Here is a 20,967-nt window from a genome sequence, read left to right as displayed (position 1 = left end):
GGTACATGCTGCAGAAGGATGCTCAGCGTTTTGAAGGATCCGATGATGGTGCCCAGGTTGAGGAAGGCAGTAACGTGAGCCCAGAGAGAGGGGGTTCCCAAGAAGGATAAGAATCTGGCAGTCATGTTCCCCCTGCTGCAGCATACTGCCAGGTTTGCTCCAGTGATGAGGAGGGAGGGGATGATGAGGTCACTGACTCTACGTGGGTGCCTGATAGAAGAGAGAAGGAGGAGGAGGCACATATCCAACGAGGCAGGATCCCCTCCAGGGGCCAGCTTAAGGGCAGCCACCTGACTGCATCACGCCTCAGAGCTCTGCATGTGCAAGGCGCTGCTGACTCCCAACCTATTTTGAAAAGTTCTTTGGTGTGGGCCTTTTTTGATATGTGTGCAGCAGATCGCACCGTTGCTGTTTGCAACATATGTCTGAAGTGTATCAAGTGTGGCCAAAACAGCAGCCACTTGGGCACCACATGCTTGACCAGACCTCTCCTTGCTCCTCATCAGATGGGATCTCCAACCCTACTATACCTTCAGTCCTCTCAGAAACCTGCACTGAGAGGAATGAAGGTGTAGAATTAGGTGTGCCAAGTACTTGTGGGCAATCTGCTATTGCTACACCAACATCCGATTGTAGCAGGCACATTTCCCTACCCCAGTTGCTAAACCATCAAATAAATTCAGTCCCAGCCATCCACATGCTCAGTGGCTGAATGCTAGCTTGGCTAAATTGCTAGCACTCCAACTGCTGCCTTTTTAGCTGGTAGACTCTGCCCCCTTTCGTGAATTTGTGGAATGTGCGGTACCTCAGTGGCAGGTTCCCAAACGCCATTTCTTTTCACAGAAGGCCATTCCAGTTCTCTACCGGCATGTGGAAGGCAATGTATTGGCCTTGTTGGACAGGGCAGTCATCGGTAAGGTGCATATTACCGCTCACTAATGGTCCAGCAGGCATGGACAGGGACGTTACATTTCTTGCATGGCGCACTGGGTAACTCTGCTGGCAGCTGAGAAGGATGCAGGATAGGGTACAGTATTGTTGGAGCTTGTTCCACCACCATGCCTCCAAAATGCTAGTAGGGGTGATTCTGCCACACCTCTCTCCTCCACCCCCTCCTCTTCTTCTTCCTCTATGGCCTCTTCCTCTGCAGATTTTTACTCTGAACCAGCGGTGCTCCGTAGGCATTCAAGGGGCTAGCACTCAGGCAAAAAGATGCCATGTGGTGCTTGAGTTGGTCTGCTTAGGGGACAGGAGCCACACTGGGGCAAATATTCTGTATGCTCTGCAGGGCCAGACTCAGAGGTGATTGATGCCACACCAGCTTCAGCCAGGATTGGTGGTTTGCGACAATGGCACCAACCTCCTCTCCAGCCTCTGACAGAGACTCTTGACCCATGTTCCCTGTTTGGCTCACGTCCTTAATTTAGTGGTGCAGCAGTTCTTGTGCAGGTACCTGGGCTTACAGGATCTCCTGAGGCAGGCCAGGAAAGTCTGTGGGCATTTCTGCTGGTCATATAATGCCAGTTCTCGGCTGGCTTCCCTTCAAAAGGAATGCAACCTGCCCAAGAACCGCCTCATTTGTGACATGCCCACCAGATGTAACTCAACATTGGCAATTCTACAGTGGCTGCACACGCAGCAGAGGGCCATCAATGAGTACCTGTGTCAGTATGGCACCAGGACAGGGTCAGGGGAGCTTGGCTTTTTTTCACCATGCCAGTGGCTTCTGATCGAGGATGCATGCACTGTCCTTTCACCATTTGAGGAGGCCAAGATGATAGTGAGCAGTGACAATGCATGCATCGGTGATACTGTCCCTCTTGTCTTCCTGTTGGAGCACACGCTTCGTAGAATAATGGACAGGGCACTTGAGGCAGAACAGAGGGAGGAAGAGGAGGACTTCCTTACCTCTCAAGTCCCCCTTTATCCAGACAGTATTCCTGTGGGCCCGCCAAACGCAGGAAGAGGGGGAGGAGGTGGAGGAGGATTATGTCCGCATGGAGGTGGAGCCTGGCACTCAGCATCAGCACCAGTCTTCAAGGGATCATTTTCAGTCCCCAGAACAGAAACCTCATGAACTTGTACGTGGCTGGGAGGAGGTGGCTGTGGATCATGTCATCCTTAGTGACCCAGAGGACTCCAGTTCAAATGCCTCAGCAAACCTTCGCTGCATGGTCTCCCTGATCCTGCAAAGCCTGCGAAAGGACCCTTGGATTTGTGGTATCAAGGAGAGGGATCATTACTGGCTGGCAACCCTTCTTGATCCATGTTACAAGGGTAAGGTTGTGAAATGTATCATGCCTTCGCAGAGGGAGCAGAGGATGAAACATCTTCGGAAGGCCTTTCAGAAAGGTTTGTGCAATGCGTTTCCAGAGCCTGGGAGGTTACAATTTCCTGGTCCTCCTGGACAACGCGTTGCTGAGGCTTCGGTTAGTCATAGAAGGAGCGGTGGAGAAGGTGGCCGTCTGACCGACGCATTGCAGCAACAATCGTCAGCGTCTGATTTACATGGTGCAGGAATACCTAGCAGCAAGATCAGACTTGGAGACCTTTCCAACTGAAAATCCACTGGGTTACTAGGTCTTGAGGATGGATCACTGGCTAGAGCTTGCTCAATATGCAATTGAGCTACTGGCCTGTCCTGCATCCAGCGTTCTTTCTGAAAGCACATTCAGTGCTGCTGGAGGCTTTGTAACTGATCTCAGAGTGCGCCTGTCCACAGACTCAATTGATCAGCTCACCTTCATAAAAATGAATTCAATGCCTAATGCTGATGTAACCGATTAATTTTTATATGAATGTGAAATCCCTTAAAGAGTGCCTATGCTGAGTGACATCCTGTTATGCTGAGTGACTATCCTATTCCTCCTAAATGTTCATATTGATAGCTTCTAAGAACATTTTTGTTTCAGGGCACCACCACCAGTGCCTAATGCCGCGTACACATGGTCAGACTTTTCGACTGGACTTGTCTGACGGAACAATCCGATCGTGTGTGGGCTTCACCGGACCTTCAGCGGACTTTTCCAGTCGCAAATCTGACAGACTTTAGATTTGGAACATGCTTCAAATCTTTACGTCGTAACTCCGCCGGACTTAGAAATCCCCTTGTCTGTATGCTAGTCCGATGGACAAAAACCGACGCTAGGGCAGCTATTGGCTACTGGCTATCAACGTCCTTATTTTCTTTATGTACAAACCTGTCGGACTTTGGTGTGATCGTGTGTAGGCAAGTCCGGTCATTAGAAAGTCAGTTGAAAGTCCGTCGAAAGTCTGTCGAAAGTCTATCGGACGGGCTGTCGGGCTTTTGTAGCTGAAAAGTCCGACTGTGTGTACACGGCATTAGGCCCAATTTCTCTGCCCCTGTTTAACAGGGGCTTGTAATTACCATTTTTGCTGTAATATTTTGCAGCAGGGCTCGTTCCTGCGCTCAAGTAAAGTATCCGTGAGGTGTTGCAGTGTTGTAGCACCACCACCAGTGCCTAAGGCCCAATTTTTCTCCCCCTGTCTAACAGGGGCGTGTAATTACAATTTTTTATCTAATATTTCACAGCAGGGCCCATTGCTGCACCCACCAAGAGTAACTGTGAGGGCTTACAGTGTTTTGACACCACCACCAAAGGCCCAATTTTTCTGCCCCTGTTCAATAGGGGCATGTAATTACAATTTTTGATATAATATTTCACAGCAGGGCCCATTCCAGTGCCCACCAAGAGTAACTGTGGAGGCTTACAGTGTTGTGGCACCACAACCACACCACCACCAAAGGCCCAATTTTTCTGTCCCTGTTCAACAGGGGCATGTAATTACAATTCTTGATATAATATTTCACAGCAGGGCCTGTTCCAGCACCCACCAAGAGTAACTGAGGGCTTACACTGTTCTGGTACCACCAACACCTAAGGCCCAATTTTCTGCAGAGTATATACGGCAGGCCGTATAGTATATACAGGCGGTCCCACACTTTCAAACATCTGACTTACAAATGACTCCTACTTACAAACGGAGGGAGACAACAGGAAGGGAGAGGAAATCTACCCATAGGAAGGGAAATTCTCTCCTGTAAGAGTTAATATGGGAAAAATGTGTCTCCACTGATGCTTTATCGCCAGTCGTTGTTGCCCTAATAACCAGAAATTTTCAAAATCCAATTGTCATTGGGACAGAAAGTATGGTGAAATCTTCTGAACAGGGGCACAGACAGCAAAACAAATGTTACAGGGGTGATGATAACCCTTCCCTATGTTATCCAAAAAGCTTAAAAATTTATTTTTTGGCTGGAGCTACACTTACAAAATGTACCTGTTCCAAATTGCAAACAGATTCAACTTAAGAACAAACCTACAGTCCCTGTTTTGTTTGGACTGCCTGTATACTGCTGTTCAGAGTATATAGGGCCTTTCTTTTTTTAATTTGGGTGTGGGGTTCCCCTTAATATCCATACAAGACCCAAAGGGCCTAGTAATGGGCTGGGGGGTTACCCATGCTGTTTTTCTCAATAATTTTCATCCATATTGCTGGGACCTGACATTACATTACAGCCGCAAGCAGTTTTGAATGTCACTTTGTGCAGGGACTGTTCTAAACACGGGAAATACGTGCCACTTTACAGACATACTATAGTTACCCCCCAGGTATGATATTTAAAGGAATATTTCATTTTTATTTTTTCACTTTAAGCATTATTAAAATTACTGCTCCCGAAAAAACGTTAGTTTTTTAAATTTTTTTTGCATTGATACATGTCCTCTGGGGCAGGACCCAGGTCCCCAAACACTTTTTAGGACAACAACTTACATATAACCTTTAAAATTCACACTTTTGATTTTTCACGTTCGGGTCCCATAGACTTTAATGGTGTTCGAATGTTCGCGCAAACTTTCGGTCCGTTCACGGCATATTGTACTGCGAACCAAACCGGAGGGTGTTCGGCTCATCCCTAACCAGGAATGGTCTGCAGTCAGATATAGGCTTGGCTAGACTATAATGCAGTGGATATATATGTAGGAGACCGTATATATATTTTATGCACTGCAGCTCACTGAATCACCTGCCTGCCTGAAAGTATATTTGAAAACGTACACCAGGAATGGCCTGCAGTCACATATAAGCTTGGTTAGACTGGAATGCAGCAAATATATATATATGTAGGAGACTGTGTATATATTTTATGCACTGCAGCTCACTGAATCACCTGCCTGCCAGAAGTATATTAGAAACAGTACACCAGGAACGGCCTTCAGTGAGATATAGCTAAACTGTATGCAGTGGATATATATATATATATATATATATATATATATATATATATATATATATATATATATATATATATATATACACACACACAATACTGACTGTATATATATATTAAATACATTGCAGCTAACTGAATAACCTGCCTACCTGAAGTATATTAGAAACAGTACACCAGGAATGGATTGTTGCAGTCAGATCTAGCTAAACTGGATATATATATATTTATACCAAATACACTGCAGCTAACTGAATCGCCTGCCTGCTCAATCTAAATGAAGTGACACTCTCTCTCTCGGTCAATGCCAGCAACACACAACACAGGGCCAACGTGCAGGCGGCCTTATATAGTGTGGGGCGTGGACTTAACCCTTGGCCTTTGGCCATGTATGGCACTCTTTGCTGATGGCGCTGTGCTTGGCCAAAGCATGTGGGTCATAGTGCATGCTTGGCCAATCATCAGACAGTAATGCACTGCGAATTTGGTGCAAATGCCCCATAATGTTCATAATTCGACAAACGAGCGAACAGCCAATGTTCGAGTCAAACTCATGTTCGACCTGAACATAAAGCTCATCCCTAATAGAAATTAACCTGATTTATTTCAACCTTAATATGTTTGAATACTGGAGTTTACTGTTCAGATGAATAAATATAAAAGTCTGCAACTTGCTGGCACAAACTACAATAAAAATAAATGTATTATTGCTATTGCCATAGCTTTGTCTTTAGTACCAGATATAGTGCATATTTCTGTAGCTGATTTAAATATTCCTTTACTTTGGTAGTCATTACATACAGTATACCTCAGCAGAATTAGGTCACATTTTTGCTAATTAATTACTTGTTCTGCTATTGCCGCTAATAAGTAATTTATGCATTCCTTTTATCTTGTGTTTTCTAGGTCAGTGGGGATTACCTTCAATCACCATTGCTGGTGTTCTAGGTATGTTTAGTGCTACACTGGCTGGAATAATTGAATCTATGGGGGACTACTACGCCTGTGCTAGATTATCGGGAGCTCGTCCTCCACCTCTTCATGCAATCAACAGGTATAATCTGAGTTTATGTGTACATAAAAAGTCACCCAAGCTTCATCAGTTCATGAGCCAAATTCAAATATGAAAAAACAGCAGCAAATCAAGCAAATCAAATTAACCACACAAAATTGAAAAAACAAAAAAACAGGCCTTTTGATTTACAACCCTGGGATTTCATTATAGAACATGGGGTCAGGAGGAATTCTGAAACTTTTGAGTTGTAATGCCACCCAAAAAAATTTGATACTGGCAAAAAACTCTCAGCCAGTATAACCCCACCCACACACACACTCTCAACATGCTTAAGTTTCATGCAAAAACATGAATCTGATAGATAAGACAGAGGGGTAGATCTTAAGGGACACACGATCAGCAGGAATTATGAGACATACAGAACGTCCAGAAGCAGGCCAACTGAGGAGTGGGCATCTCTTCCTGGGACCTCTATGCCTGGTCTAAATATAGCAGACACTCACCCTGGGCAATCTTTGTTGGATAGTTGAACTCACCAAACACTTAAGAATCCACAAATGTCTTTATTGCATGCAGAACATTGTGACAATACAATGTAATATGCAGTAAATGTGATAGAAGTGGTTTATGCAGTCAAAATGGAGTATTGACTTTTCTTAGCCCCAGTGCATGTTTTGTAAGGAAGGAGGTATTACAGAAGCCCCCACATGCATCTCAATGGATGCTTTCAAATTAAGGCATTGCACTGGTGGGGCATTGAGCAATGTCCTGCAAGCAGCATTTTTGGAGCATCTTTGGGGTGATGAAAAAAGCACTTCAAAAATGCCCCTCTCCATTGAAATTAATGGAAAGCGCTTTAAAAGCAACTTAAAAGAGCCTGAAAGCCACCCTGAAGATGTGGGAAGGTCACATAATCGCACTGAAGTGTAGGATGCTGGGATATCAGGAAATATCCTGGATAGGAGCAGAGATAAGTTGGAAGCTGAAAGAGAGCAGCCACTGCAGGCCAGACCTGAAGAAGTGGCCAGACCAACAAGAGCCTGTGAACCAGAGGAGTTCATATATACAATGAGGAGCCACCCTGAAATATGGGATCTAAAAATAAAATTATGCTAACCACAGCAAGAGGACAATGACATGGAACAAGATGGGGAAAAACACATAACAGAATGGACTGACTTCAACAGGAAGCAAAGAGCCAGCAAAAGTGAGCCCCAGAAGTTGCAATACTTAACCCATCCCACTGTTCCCAATTCCCTAATCCCACTCCCTATAGTTCCAAATCCCTAACCCTAATCCCGTTCCCACTAGTCCCAAATCCCCAACCCTAACCCTAATTCCACTCCCTATAGTCCCAAATACCTAATCCCACTTCCACTAGTCCCAAATTCCAAACCCTAACCCTAATCCCACTCCCATTAGTCCTAAATCCCTAACCCTAATCCCGCTCCCACTAGTCCCAAATCCCCAACCCTAACCCCACTCCCACTAGTCCCAAATCCCTAACCCTAATTCTGCTCCCACTAGTCCCAAGCCCTAACCCCACTCCCACTAGTCCCATATCCCCAACCCTAACCCTAATCCCATGCCATATAATGCAAAATCCCCAACCCTAATCCTACTTCCACTAGTCCCAAATGCCTTCCCCTAACAATAATCACGCTCCCACTATCCAAAATCACTAACCCTAATCCCACTCCCACTAGTCCCAAATCCCCTAACACTAATCCTGCTCCCACTGGTCCCAAATTCCCTAACACTAATCCCACTCTCACTAGTCCCAAATCCCTAACCCTAATCCCACTCCCATTAGTCCTAAATCCCCAACCCCAACCCTAATCTCACTCCCACAAGTCCCAAATACCCTACCTTAATCCCACTTTCACTAGTCTCAAATCCCCAACCCTAATCCCACTCCCTATAGTCCCAAATCCCCAACCCTAAACCTAATCCCACTCCCACTAGTCCCAAATCCCTAACCCTAATCCCACTCACATTAGTCCTACATCCCCAACCCTAAACACTCTCCCTATAGTCTCAAATCCCTAACCCTAACCCTAAAGCCTGCTCCCACTAGTTCCAAAACCCCTAACCCTAATCCCACTCCCATTAGTCCCAAATCCCCAACCCTAACCATAATCCCACTCCCACTGGTCCCAAATCCTGAACCCTAATGCTAAGCCTGCTCCCGCTATTTCCAAATCCTCTAACCCTAATCCTGCTCCCACTAGTCCCAAATCCCTAACACTAACCCCACTAGTCCAAAATCCCTATCTCCAACCCTAATCCCACTTCCTATAGTCCAAAATCCCCAACCTTAACCCTAATCCCACTCCCACTAGTCCCAAATGCCCTATCTCTAACCCTAATTGTGGTCCCATTAGTCCCAAATACCCAACCCTAATCCCACACCCTTTAGTCCCAAATCCATAACCCTAATCACGCTCCGACTATTCCCAAATCTCCTAAACCTAACCCTAATCCCACTTGTCCCAAATCCCCAACCCTAACCCTAAAGCCTTCTCGCACTAGTCCTAAAATCCCTAAGACTAATCCCACTCCACTAGTCCCAAATACCCAGACTTAACCCTAATCCCACTCACTATAGTCCCAAATTCCTAAACCTAACCCTAATCCTGCTCCCACTACTCCTAAATCCCTAACCCTAATCTTGCTTCTGCAGCCAGGTGCTTGTGTAGGCTCATTGAAGTATTTCCAGCTACTGTACTGTGTACCCTGCACAGTCTCACCTACAGTATAGCAACCTGCAGCCAGGTGCTTGTGTAGGCATATTGAAGTATTTCCAGCTACTGTACTGTGTACCCTGCACATTCTCACCTACACTAAAGCTACCTGCAGCCAGGTGCTTCTGTAGGCTCATTGAAGTATTTCCAGCTACTGTACTGTGTACCCCGCACAGTCTCACCTACAGTAAAGCTACCTGCAGCCAGGTGCTTGTGTAGGCTCATTGAAGTATTTCCAGTCACAGTACTGTGTACACCGCACAGTCACACCTACAGTATAGCTACCTGCAGCCAGGTGCTTGTGTAGACTCTTGACGTATTTCCAGTTACTGTACCGTGTACCCTGCACAGTTGCATCTACAGTATAACTACCTGAAGACAAGTGCAGGGGTTATCATACTAATAATACTACAGGCAGGCAATTGTTTCTGCTAGCTGCAGTATAATATATATATATATATATATATATATATATATATCCATCCCAATTTTGTGCAGCTCACTGCAGGCCAATAGTATGTCTGGAAGGCCAACAAGGAGAGACAGACAGTCACAAGCCAATAAAAGAGGGCAAGCAGGCTCTGTGTCTAGAGGCAACAGTGCTGGTCGTGGACACGGTGCATCCTCATCAGCACGTGGCCGCGGGACATGCTTGGCCTTTTTTTCAGCAGCTGGCCATGTTGAGCCGCAACATGCGGAAGACTTGGTTGAGTGGATGACCAAGCCGTCCTCATCCTCCTCATCCTCTCTCACCCAGGCCCAGGGTACTTTGTCTGGCAAAGCAGCTGCCAACGTGGGGTCTTCCCTCGGCTCAATGGCATCAGTCACTCCTTCCCTAGCCCCACCATGTCCTCCTGAGGAGTCCCTTGAACTGGAGGATGCCCAGCGTTTTGAAGGCTCTGGTGATGATACTGAGCTAGATGAAGGCAGTAACGTGAGCACGGACAGAGGGGGTGCCCAAGAAGGACAGCAATCTGGCAGTCATGTTCCCCCTGCTGCAGCATACTGCCAGGTTTGCTCCAGTGATGAGGAGGGAGGGGATGATGAGGTCACTGACTCAATGTGAGTGCCTGATAGGAGAGAGGAGGAGGAGGCACATCAACGAGGCAGGATGCCCTCCAGGGGCCAGCCTAAGGGCAGCACACTGCTGTCTCTGCGCGTTATTCCAAAAGTTCCAAAAGTTCTTTGGTGTGGGCCTTTTTTGAGACGAATGCATCAGATTGCACCGCTGCTATTTGCAACATATCTGTCTGTATCATGTCTCAAGCGTATCTCGCGTGGCCAAAACATCTCCCGCTTGGGCACCACATGCTTGACCAGACATACGTTGACCTGCCATGCAGTTCGTTGGCAAGCGTACCTAAAAGACCCACACCAAAGAACAAAGAGGACCTCTCCTTGCTCCTCATCAGCTGGGATCTCCAAACCCACTATACCTTCAGTCCTCTCTGAGACCTGCACTGAGAGGAATGAAGGTGTAGATTTATGTGTTACAGCCAAGTACTTGCAGGCAATCTGCTATCGGTACACCGACGTCAGATTGTACCAGGCAAATTTCGCTGCCCCAGCTGCTGCACCACAGAAAGAAGTTCACTCCCAGCCATCCACATGCCCAGCGGTTGAATGCTAGCTTGGCAAAATTGCTAGCACTTCAACTGCTATCTTTTCAGTTGGTAGACTCTCCCCCTATCCGTGAGTTTGTGGAATGTGCGGTTCCTCAGTGGCAGGTTCCCAAACGCCACTTTTTCTCATGGAAGGCGATTCCGGCTCTCTACCGGCATGTGGAAGGCAATGTCTTGGCCTCACGGGACAGGGCGGTCAGCGGTAAGGTGCATATTACTGCTGACTCATGGTCCAGCAGGCATAGACAGGGACTTTACCTAAGTTTCACGGTGCATTGGGTGACTCTGCTGGCAGCTGGGAAGGATGCAGGACAAGGTGCAGTAGTGTTGGAGGTTGCTCCACCACCACGCCTCCAAAATGCCACTACTAGTGATTCTGACACACCTCTCTCCTCCACCCCCTCCTCTTCTTCTTCCTCCATGGCCTCTTCCTGTGCTTTGTTCTCGGAACCAGCAGTGCTCCGTAGGCGTTCAAGGGGCTACGCAAGTACACAGGCCAAAAGATGCCATGCGGTGCTTGAGCTGGTGTGCTTGGGGGATAGGAGCCACACTGGGGCAGAGGTTCTGTCAGCTCTGCAGGGGCAAGTTCAGAGGTGGTTGATGCCATGCCAACTTAAGGCAGGAATGGTGGTTTGCGACAATGGCACCAACCTCCTCTCCGCCCTCCGACAGGGACAACCTTTGTGCCCTGTTTGGCTCACGTCCTTAACTTGGTGGTGCAGAGGTTTTTGGGCAGGTACCCGGGCTTACAGGATGTCCTGAGGCAGGTCAGGAAAGTCTGTGTGCATTTCTGCTGGTCATATAATGCCAGTGCTCGGCTGGCAGACCTCCAAAAGGAATTTAACCTGCCCAAGAACCGCCTAATCTGTGACATGCCCACCAGGTGGAACTCAACGTTGGCCATGCTGCAGCGGCTGCACATGCAGCAGAGGGCCATCAATGAGTACCTGTGCGACTATGGCACCAGGACAGGGTTTGTTTTTTTTTCCCCACGCCAGTGGGCCATGATCAGGGATGCATGCACTGTCCTGTCACCATTTGAGGAGGCTACGAGGATGGTGAGCATTGACAGTGCATGCATCAGTGACATTGCCCCCCTTGTCCACCTGTTGGAGCACACGCTGCATGGAATAATGGACAGGGCACTTGAGGCAGAACAGAGGCAGGAAGAGGAGGACTTCCTTGGCTCTCAAGGCCCCCTTTTTCCAGACAGTGTTCCTGCATGCCCACCGATCACACAGGAAGAGGAGGAGGAGGATTGTGTCAGCATGGAGGTGGAGCCTGGCACTCAGCATCAGCAGCAGTCTTTAAGGGATCATTTACAGTCCCAAGAAACCCATGGACTTGTATGTGGCTGGGAGGAGGTGGCTGCAGATCATGTCATCCTTAGTGACCCAGAGGACTCCGGACCGAATGCCTCAGCAAACCTACGCTGCATGGCCTCCCTGATCCTGCAAAGCCTGCGGAAGGATCCTCGTATTCGTGGTATCAAGGAGAGGGATCAATACTGGCTGGCAACCCTGCTTGATCCACGTTGCAAGGGTAAGGTTGTGGACCTTATCTTGCCGTCGCAGAGGATGAAACATCTTCCGGAGGCCTTGCAGAAAGGTCTGTGCAATGCTTTCCCAGAGACTGGGAGGTTACAAACTGCTGTTCCTGATCAACGTGTTGCTGAGGCTTCGGTCAGTCAAAGAAGGAGCGGTGGAGAAGGTGGCCGTCTGACCGATGCGTTCAGACAATTTTTTAGTCTGCAGCCCCAAGGTATGATCAGTTCCAATAACCATTGCCAGCGTCTGTTTTACATGGTGCAGGAATACCTAGGGGCAAGATCTGACTTGAACACCTTTCCCACCAAAAATCCTCTGGGTTACTTGGTCTTGAGGATGGATCACTGGCCAGAGCTTGCACAGTATGTAATTGAGCTACTGTCCTGTCCTGCATCCAGCGTTCTATCGGAACGCACATTCAGTGCTGCTGGAGGCTTTGTAACCGATCACAGGGTGCATCTGTCCACTGACTCGGTCGATCGACTGACCTTCATGAAAATGAATCAGTCTTGGATCACCACCAGCTATCAAGCACCTGATACTGATGTAACCGAATAATTTTTTTTGAAATGTCAGATCCCTTCAAAGACTGCCTATGCTGATGCTGAGTGACTATCCTGTTATGGTGAGTAATTATCCTCTTCCTCCTCATTGATCATGCTGATAGTTTGTAAGAACATTTTTGGTTCTGGGCGCCGCCACCAGTGCCTAAGGCCCAATTTTTCAGCCCCTGTTTAACAGGGGCTTGTAATTACAATTTTTGATGCAGTTCTTTGCAGCAGGGCTAGTTCCTACGCTCCAACTAGAGTATCTGTGAGGGGTTGCAGTGTTGTGGTACCAGCACCAGTGCCTAAGGCCCAATTTTTCAGCCCCTGTTTAACAGGGGCGTGTAATTACAATTTTTGATGCAATTCTTTGCAGCAGGGCTAGTTCCTGCACTCCAACTAGAGTATCTGTGAGGGGTTGCAGTGTTGTGACACCAGCACCACCACCATCACCAAAGGCCCAATTTTTCTGCCCCTGTTCAACAGGGGCAGGTAATTACAATTCTTGATCTAATATTTCACAGCAGGGCCCTGTGAGGGCTTACAGTGTTGTGGCAACACCAACACCTAAGGCCCAAATTTCTGCTGAGTATAGGCCCCTACTTTCAAACATCCAACTTACAAACAACTCCTACTTGCAAACGGAAGGAGACAACAGGAAGTGAGATGACATCTACCCCTAGGAAGGGAAATTCTCTCCTGTAAGAGTTAATATGGGAAAAATGTTTCTCCTTTCCACTGATGCTTTATCACCAATCCTTGTTTCACTAAAAACCCCAAATTTTCAAACAACATTTGTCATTGGGACAAAAAGTGAGGTGAAATCTTCTGAAGAGGAGCACAGACAGCAAAACAAATGTCACAGAGGTGATAACCCTTTCCTATGTTTTCCAAAAAGCTTAAAGTAGATTTTTTGGCTGGAACTAAACATGTTAAAAATGTACCAGTTCAAAACTCACCTACAGTCCCTGTCTTGTTTGCACCACCTGTATACTGCTGTTCAGAGTATATAGGGCCTGGTGGCCCCACACCTTTCCTTTTTTAGATTTAGGTGCAGGGTTCCCCTTAATATCCATACAAGACCCAAAGGGTCTGGTAATGGACTGGGGGGTACCCATACCGTTTGTCTCACTGATTTTCATTCATATTGCCAGGACCCGACATTACATAAAGCCGCAAGCAGTTTTAAATGACTTTTAATCCTTTAAAAATGTGATTTTGTGCAGGGACTGTTCTAAGCATGGGAAACACGTGCAACTTTACAGGCATACTATAGACACCCCACGGGTACAATATTTAAAAGGAATATTTCACTTTTTTTTACTTTAAGCATCATTAAAATCACTGCTCCCGAAAAAACGGCTGTTTTTAAAACTTTTTTTGCATTGACATATGTCCCCTGGGGTAGGACCCGGTCCCTAAACCCTTTTTATGACAATACCATGCAAATTAGCCTTTAAAATTAGCACTTTTGATTTAGAACCTTCGACATCAATGGGATTCTAACGTTCGTGCAAATTTTCGGTCCATTCGCACTTTCTGGTGCGAACCGAACCGGGGGTGTTTGGCTCATCCCTATTCCCCACTAGTCCTAAATCCCTAACCCTAATCCCACTCAAATTAGTCCTACATCCCCAAACCTAATCACTCTCCCTATAGTCCCAAATCCCCAACTCTAACCCTAAAGCCTGCTCCCACTAGTCTCAAAATCCCTAACCATAATCCCACTCCCACTGGTCCCAAATCCCCAACCCTAACCCTAATCCCACTCCCACTAGTCCCAAATCCTGAACCCTAAACATAATCCCACTCCCACTGGTCCCAGATCCCTAACCCAATCCTGCTTCCATTAGCCCCAAATCCCCAACCCTAACCTAAATCATGCTCCCACTAGTCCCAAATCCCCTAACCCTAATCCCCCTCCCACTCTTTCCAAATCCCCTAACCCCACTAGTCCCAAATCCCCAACCCTAATCCCACTCCCTATAGTCTCAAATCCCCATCCCTATCACTAATCACACTAACCCTAGTCCCAAATCTCCTATCCCTAAGCTTAATCTTGCTCCCACTAGTCCCAAATCCCGAACCTTAACCTTAATCCCACACCCTATAGTTCCAAATCCATAACCCTAACCCTAATCCCGCTCCCACTAGTCCCAAATCTCCTAGACCTAACCCTAATCCTGCTCCCACTAGTCCCAAATCCCTAACCCTACCCCTAATCCCACTCACCCTAGTCCCAAATCCCCAACCTTATTCCAATCCCACTCCCTATAGTCCCAAATCCTTAACCCTGTTCCCACTAGTCCCAAATCCCTAACCCTAATCCCACTCACACTTGTCCAAAATCACCCAACCCGAACCCTAAAGCCTTCTTCCACTAGTCCCAAAATTTCCTAAGCCTAATTCCACTCCCACTAGTCCCAAATACCCAAATTTAACCCTAATCCCACTCACTATAGTCCCAAATCCATAAACCTAACCCTAATCCCTCTCCCAATACTTCCAAATCCCTAACCCTAACCTTAATCCTACTCCCTCTAGTCCCAAATCCCTAACCCTGACATTAATCCCACTTCCACTAGTCCCTAATCCCCAACTCTAAACCCACTCCCACTAGTCCCATGTCCCAAACACTAATCCCACAACCTTCAGTCCCAAATCCATAACCCTAATCCTACTCCCACTAGTCTCAAATACCAAAACCTAACCCGAATCCCACTCCCACCGGTCCCAGATCCATAACCCTAACCCTGTTCCCACTAGTCCCAAATCCCTAACCCTAATCCCACTCCCACTAGTCCCAAATCCCCAACCCAAACCCTAATCCCACTCCCTATAGTCCCAAATCCCTAACCCTAATTTTGCTCCCACTAGTCCCAAATCCCCAACTCTAATCCTGATCCCACTAGTGCATAATCCCTAACCCTAATCCCACACCCTATAATCCCAAATCCTCAACCCTAATCCCACTCCCACTAGTTCCAAATCCATAACCCTAAAACTAATCTGACTCCCACTAGTTTCAAATCTTTAACCCTAACCCTAATCCTGCTCCCACTAGTCTCAAATCCTCAACCCTAATCCCACTCCCTATAGTCCCAAATCCCAAACCCTAACCTTAATCCTGCTCCCACTAGTCCCAAATCCCCAACCCTAATCCCACTCCCATTAGTCAAAAATCCCCAACCCTAATCCCACTCCTTTTAGTCCCAAATCCCCAACCCTTATCCCACTCCCACTAGTCCCAAATCCTTAACCCTTTTCCTGCTCCCATTAGTCTCAAATCCCTAATCCTACTCCCACTAGTCCCAAATCCCCAACCCTAACCTTAATCCCACATCCTATAATCCCAAATCCCCAACCCTAATCCTGCTCCCACTAACCTCAAATCCCTAACCCTAACATTAATCTCACTCCAACTAGTCCCAGATCCCCAACCCAAATCCCACTCCCACTAGTACCAAATCCAAACCCTAATCCAGCTCCCACTAGTCCAAAATCCCCTAAAAATAATCCCGCTCCCACTAGTCCCAAATCCATAACCTTAATCCCACTCACATTAGTCCTAAATCCCAAACTCTAATCCCACTCCCACTAGTCCCAAATACCCAACCCTAATCCCACTCCCATTAGTCTCAAATCCCCAACCATAATCCAACTCCCTATAGTCCCAAATCCCAAACCCTAACCCTAATCCCACTCCCATTAGTCCCAAATCCCAAACCTAATCCCATGCCCATTAGTCCTATATCCCCAACCCTAATCCCTCTCCCTATAGTCCCAAATCCTCAACCCTAACGCTACAGCCTTCTCCCACTAGTCCCAAAATTACCCTAATCCAACTCCCATAAGTCCCAAATCCCCAACCCTAACCCTAATTCAACTCCCACTAGTCCCAAATCATGAACCCTAACCTTGATCCCAATCCCACTGGTGCCAAATCCTTAACCCTAATCCCACTCCCACTTGTCTCAAATCCCCTAACCCTTACCCCACTAGTCCCAAATACTGAACCCTAACCCTAATCCCACTCTCTATAGTCCCAAATCCTCAACCCTAATCCCACTCTTACTAGTCCCAAAACCCGTATCCCTAATCCTGCTCCCACTAGTCCCAAATCCCTAACCCTAATCCCACTCCCCTAGTCCCAAATGCCTTACCCTAATCCTGCTCCCACTAGTCCCAAATCCCTAATCCCACTCCCACTAGTCTCAAATCCCAAACCCTAATCCCACACCCTTTAGTCCCAAATCCATAACCCTAATCCTGCTCCCAATAGTCCCAAATCTCCTAGACCTAACCCAAATGCCGCTCCCACTAGTCCCAAATCCCTAACCCTAAACCCAATCACCCTAGTCCCAAATCCCCAACTTTAACCCTAATCCCACTCCCTATAGTTCCAAATCCATAACCCTAATCCCACTCCCACAAGTCCTAAATCTCCAAGACCTAACCCTATTCCTGCTCCCACTAATCCCAAATCCCTAACCCTACCCTTAATCCCACTCACCCTAGTCCCAAATCCCCAACCTTAACCCTAATCCCACTCCCTATAGTCCCAAATCCTTAACCCTAACCCTGTTCCCACTAGTCCCAAATCCCTAAGCCTAATCCCACTCACACTTGTCCAAAATCACCCAACCCAAACCCTAAAGCCTTCTTCCACTAGTCCCAAAATCCCTAAGCCTAATTCCACTCCCACTAGTCCCAAATACCCAAATTTAACCCTAATCCCACTCACTATAGTCCCAAATCCATAAACCTAACCCTAATCCCTCTCCCAATACTCCCAAATCCCTAACCTTAACCTTAATCCTACTCCCTCTAGTCCCAAATCCCTAACCCTGACATTAATCCCACTCCCATTAGTCCCTAATCCCCAACTCTAAACCCACTCCCACTAGTCCCATGTCCCAAACACTAATCCCACAACCTTCAGTCCCAAATCCATAAACTTAATCCTACTCCCACTAGTCTCAAATACCAAACCCTAACCCTAATCCCACTCCCACTGGTCCCAAATCCATAACCCTAACCCTGTTCCCACTAGTCCCAAATCCCTAACCCTAATCCCACTCCCACTAGTCCCAAATCCCCAAACCTAACCCTGATCCTGCTCTCACTAGTCCCAAATCCCTTACCATAATCCCACTTCCTCTAGTCCCAAATACCCAACCCTAGCCCTAATCCCACTCCCACTAGTCCCAAATCCCTAATCCTAATCCCTCTCCCACTAGTCCCAAATCCCTAACACTAATCCCGCTCCCTATAGTCCAAAATCCCCAACTCTAACCCTAATTCCACTCCCACTAGTCCCAAATTCCTTACCTCAACCCTAATCCAGCTCCCACTAGTCCCAAATCCCCAACCCTAATCCCACTCCCTATAGTCCCAAATCCCTAACCCTAATTCTGCTCCCACTAATCCCAAATCCCAAACTCTAATCCTGCTCCCACTAGTGCATAATCCCTAACCCTAATCCTACACCCTATAATCCCAAATCCTCAACCCTAATCCCACTCCCACTAGTTCCAAATCCATAACCCTAAAACTAATCTGACTCCCACTAGTTCCAAATCTTTAACCCCAACCCTAGTCCTGCTCCCACTAGTCTCAAATCCTCAACCCTAATCCCACTCCCTATAGTCCCAAATCCCAAACTCTAACCTTAATCCTGCTCCCACTAGTCCCAAATCCCCAACCCTAATCCCACTCCCTTTAGTCCCAAACCCCCAACCCTAACCTTAATCCCACATCCTACAATCCCAAATCCCCAACCCTAATCCTGCTCCCACTAGTACCAAATCCAAACCAGAATCCAGCTCCCACTAGTCCAAAATCCCCTAACAATAATCCCACTCCCACTAGTCCTAAATCTCTAACCTTAATCCCACTCACATTAGTCCTAAATCCCAAACTCTAATCCAACTCCCACTAGTCCCAAATACCCAACTCTAATCCCACTCCCACTAGTCTCAAATCCCCAACCATAATCCAACTCCCTATAGTCCCAAATCCCAAACCCTAACCCTAATCCCACTCCCACTAGTCCCAAATCCCTAACCTAATCCCACGCCCATTAGTCCTATATCCCCAACCCTAATCCCTCTCCCAATAGTCCCAAATCCTCAACCCTAACGCTACAGCCTTCTCCCACTAGTCCCAAAATCCCTTACCTTAATCCAACTCCCATAAGTCCCAAATCCCCAACCCTAACCGTAATCCAGCTCCCACTAGTACCAAATCATGAACCCTAACCTTAATCCCAATCCCACTGGTGCCAAATCCTTAACCCTAAACCCACTCCCACTAATTCTAAATCCTCTAACCCTAACCCTGCTCCCACTAGTCACAAACTCCTAACCCTAATCTTGCTCCCACAAATCACTAACCTGCTCCTACTAGTCTCAAATCCTCAACCCTAATCCCACTCCCTATAGTCCCAAATCCCCAACTCTAACCTTAATCCTGCTCCCATTAGTCCCAAATCCCTAACCCTAATCCCACTCCCATTAGTCAAAAATCCCCAACCCTAATCCCACTCCCTTTAGTCCCAAACCCCCAACCCTAACCTTAATCCCACATCCTACAATCCCAAATCCCCAACCCTAATCCTGCTCCCACTAACCTCAAATCCCTAACCCTAACAGGAATCTCGCTCCAACTAGTCCCAAATCCCCAACCCAAATCCCACTCTCACTAGTACCAAATCCAAACCCGAATCCAGCTCCCACTAGTCCAAAATCCCCTAACAATAATCCCGCTCCCACTAGTCCCAAATCCCTAACCTTAATCCCACTCACATTAGTCCTAAATCCCAAACTCTAATCCAACTCCCACTAGTCCCAAATACCCAACTCTAATCCCACTCCCACTAGTCTCAAATCCCCAACCATAATCCAACTCCCTATAGTCCCAAATCCCAAACCCTAATCCCACTCCCACTCATCGCAAATCCCCTAACCCTTAACCCACTAGTCCCAAATACTGAACCCTAATCCCACTCTTACTAGTCCCAAATCTCGTATCCCTAATCCTGCTCCCACTAGTCTCAAATCCCTAACCCTAATCCCACTCCCACTAGTCCCAAATGCCTTACCCTAATCCTGCTCCCACTAGTCTCAAATCCCTAATCCAACTCCCACTAGTCCCAAATCCCAAACCCTAATCCCACACCCTTTAGTCCCAAATCCATAACCCTAATCCTGCTCCCAATAGTCCCAAATCCCTAACCCTAAACTCAATCACCCTAGTCCCAAATCCCCAACTTTAACCCTAATCCCACTCCCTATAGTTCCAAATCCCTAACCCTCACCCTGTTCCCACTACACTAGTCCCAAATCCCTAACCCTAATCCCACTTTCACTTGTCCAAAATCCCCAACCCTAACCCTAAAGGCTGCTTCCACCAGTCCCAAAATTCCTAAGCCTAATCCCACTCCCCCTAGTCCCAAATACCAAAATTTAACCCTAATCCCACTCACTATAGTCCCAAATCCATAAACCTGACCCTAATCCCTCTCCCAATACTCCCAAATCCCTAACCCTAACCTTAATCCTACTCCCTCATAGCCCCAAATCCCTAACCCTGACATTAATCCCACACCCACTAGTCCCTAATCCCCAACTCTAAACCCATTCCCACTAGTCCCAAGTCCCAAACACTAATCCCACAACCTTCAATCCCAAATCCACAACCCTAATCCTACTCCCACTAGTCTCAAATACCCAACCCTAACCCTAATCCCACTCCCACCGGTCCCAAATCCATAACCCTAACCCTGTTCCCACTAGTCCCAAATCCATAACCCTAACCCTGTTCCCACTAGTCCCAAACCTAACCCTGATCCTGCTCCCACTAGTCCCAAATCCCTTACCATAATCCCACTTCCTCTAGTCCCAAATACCCAACCCTAACCCTAATCCCACTCCCACTAGTCCCAAATCCCTAATCCTAATCCCTCTCCCACTAGTCCCAAATCCCTAACATTAATCTGCTCCCTATAGTCCAAAATCCCCAACTCTAACCCTAATTCCACTCCCACTAGTCCCAAATCCCTTACCTCAACCCTAATCCAGCTCCCACTAGTCCCAAATCCCCAACCCTAATCCCACTCCCTATAGTCCCAAATCCCTAACCCTAATTCTGCTCTCACTAGTCCCAAATCCCCAACTCTAATCCTGCTCCCACTAGTGCATAATCCCTAACCCTAATCCTACACCCTATAATCCCAAATC

At 47.2% G+C, this 20,967-nt stretch overlaps 1 protein-coding gene across 2 annotated transcripts in view; it reads left to right on the top strand.

Annotated features, from left to right (window-relative positions):
• Positions 1-20,967, top strand: part of SLC23A1 (solute carrier family 23 member 1) — a 1,686,654-nt gene that overhangs the window by 1,125,301 nt on the left and 540,386 nt on the right. For both annotated transcript variants that reach the window (XM_073620757.1, XM_073620758.1), the window contains exon 10: positions 6,161-6,308. In XM_073620757.1, coding sequence (XP_073476858.1) covers positions 6,161-6,308 — 148 coding nt within the window. The remainder of the gene's footprint in view (positions 1-6,160; positions 6,309-20,967) is intronic.

The sequence above is a fragment of the Aquarana catesbeiana genome, linkage group LG03 (genome assembly GCF_042186555.1).
Source record: "Aquarana catesbeiana isolate 2022-GZ linkage group LG03, ASM4218655v1, whole genome shotgun sequence".
NCBI classification, from domain to species: Eukaryota; Metazoa; Chordata; class Amphibia; order Anura; family Ranidae; genus Aquarana; species Aquarana catesbeiana.
The sequence above is the reverse complement of the archived record's forward strand: the minus strand, read 5'-3'. Positions and strand labels throughout refer to the sequence as shown.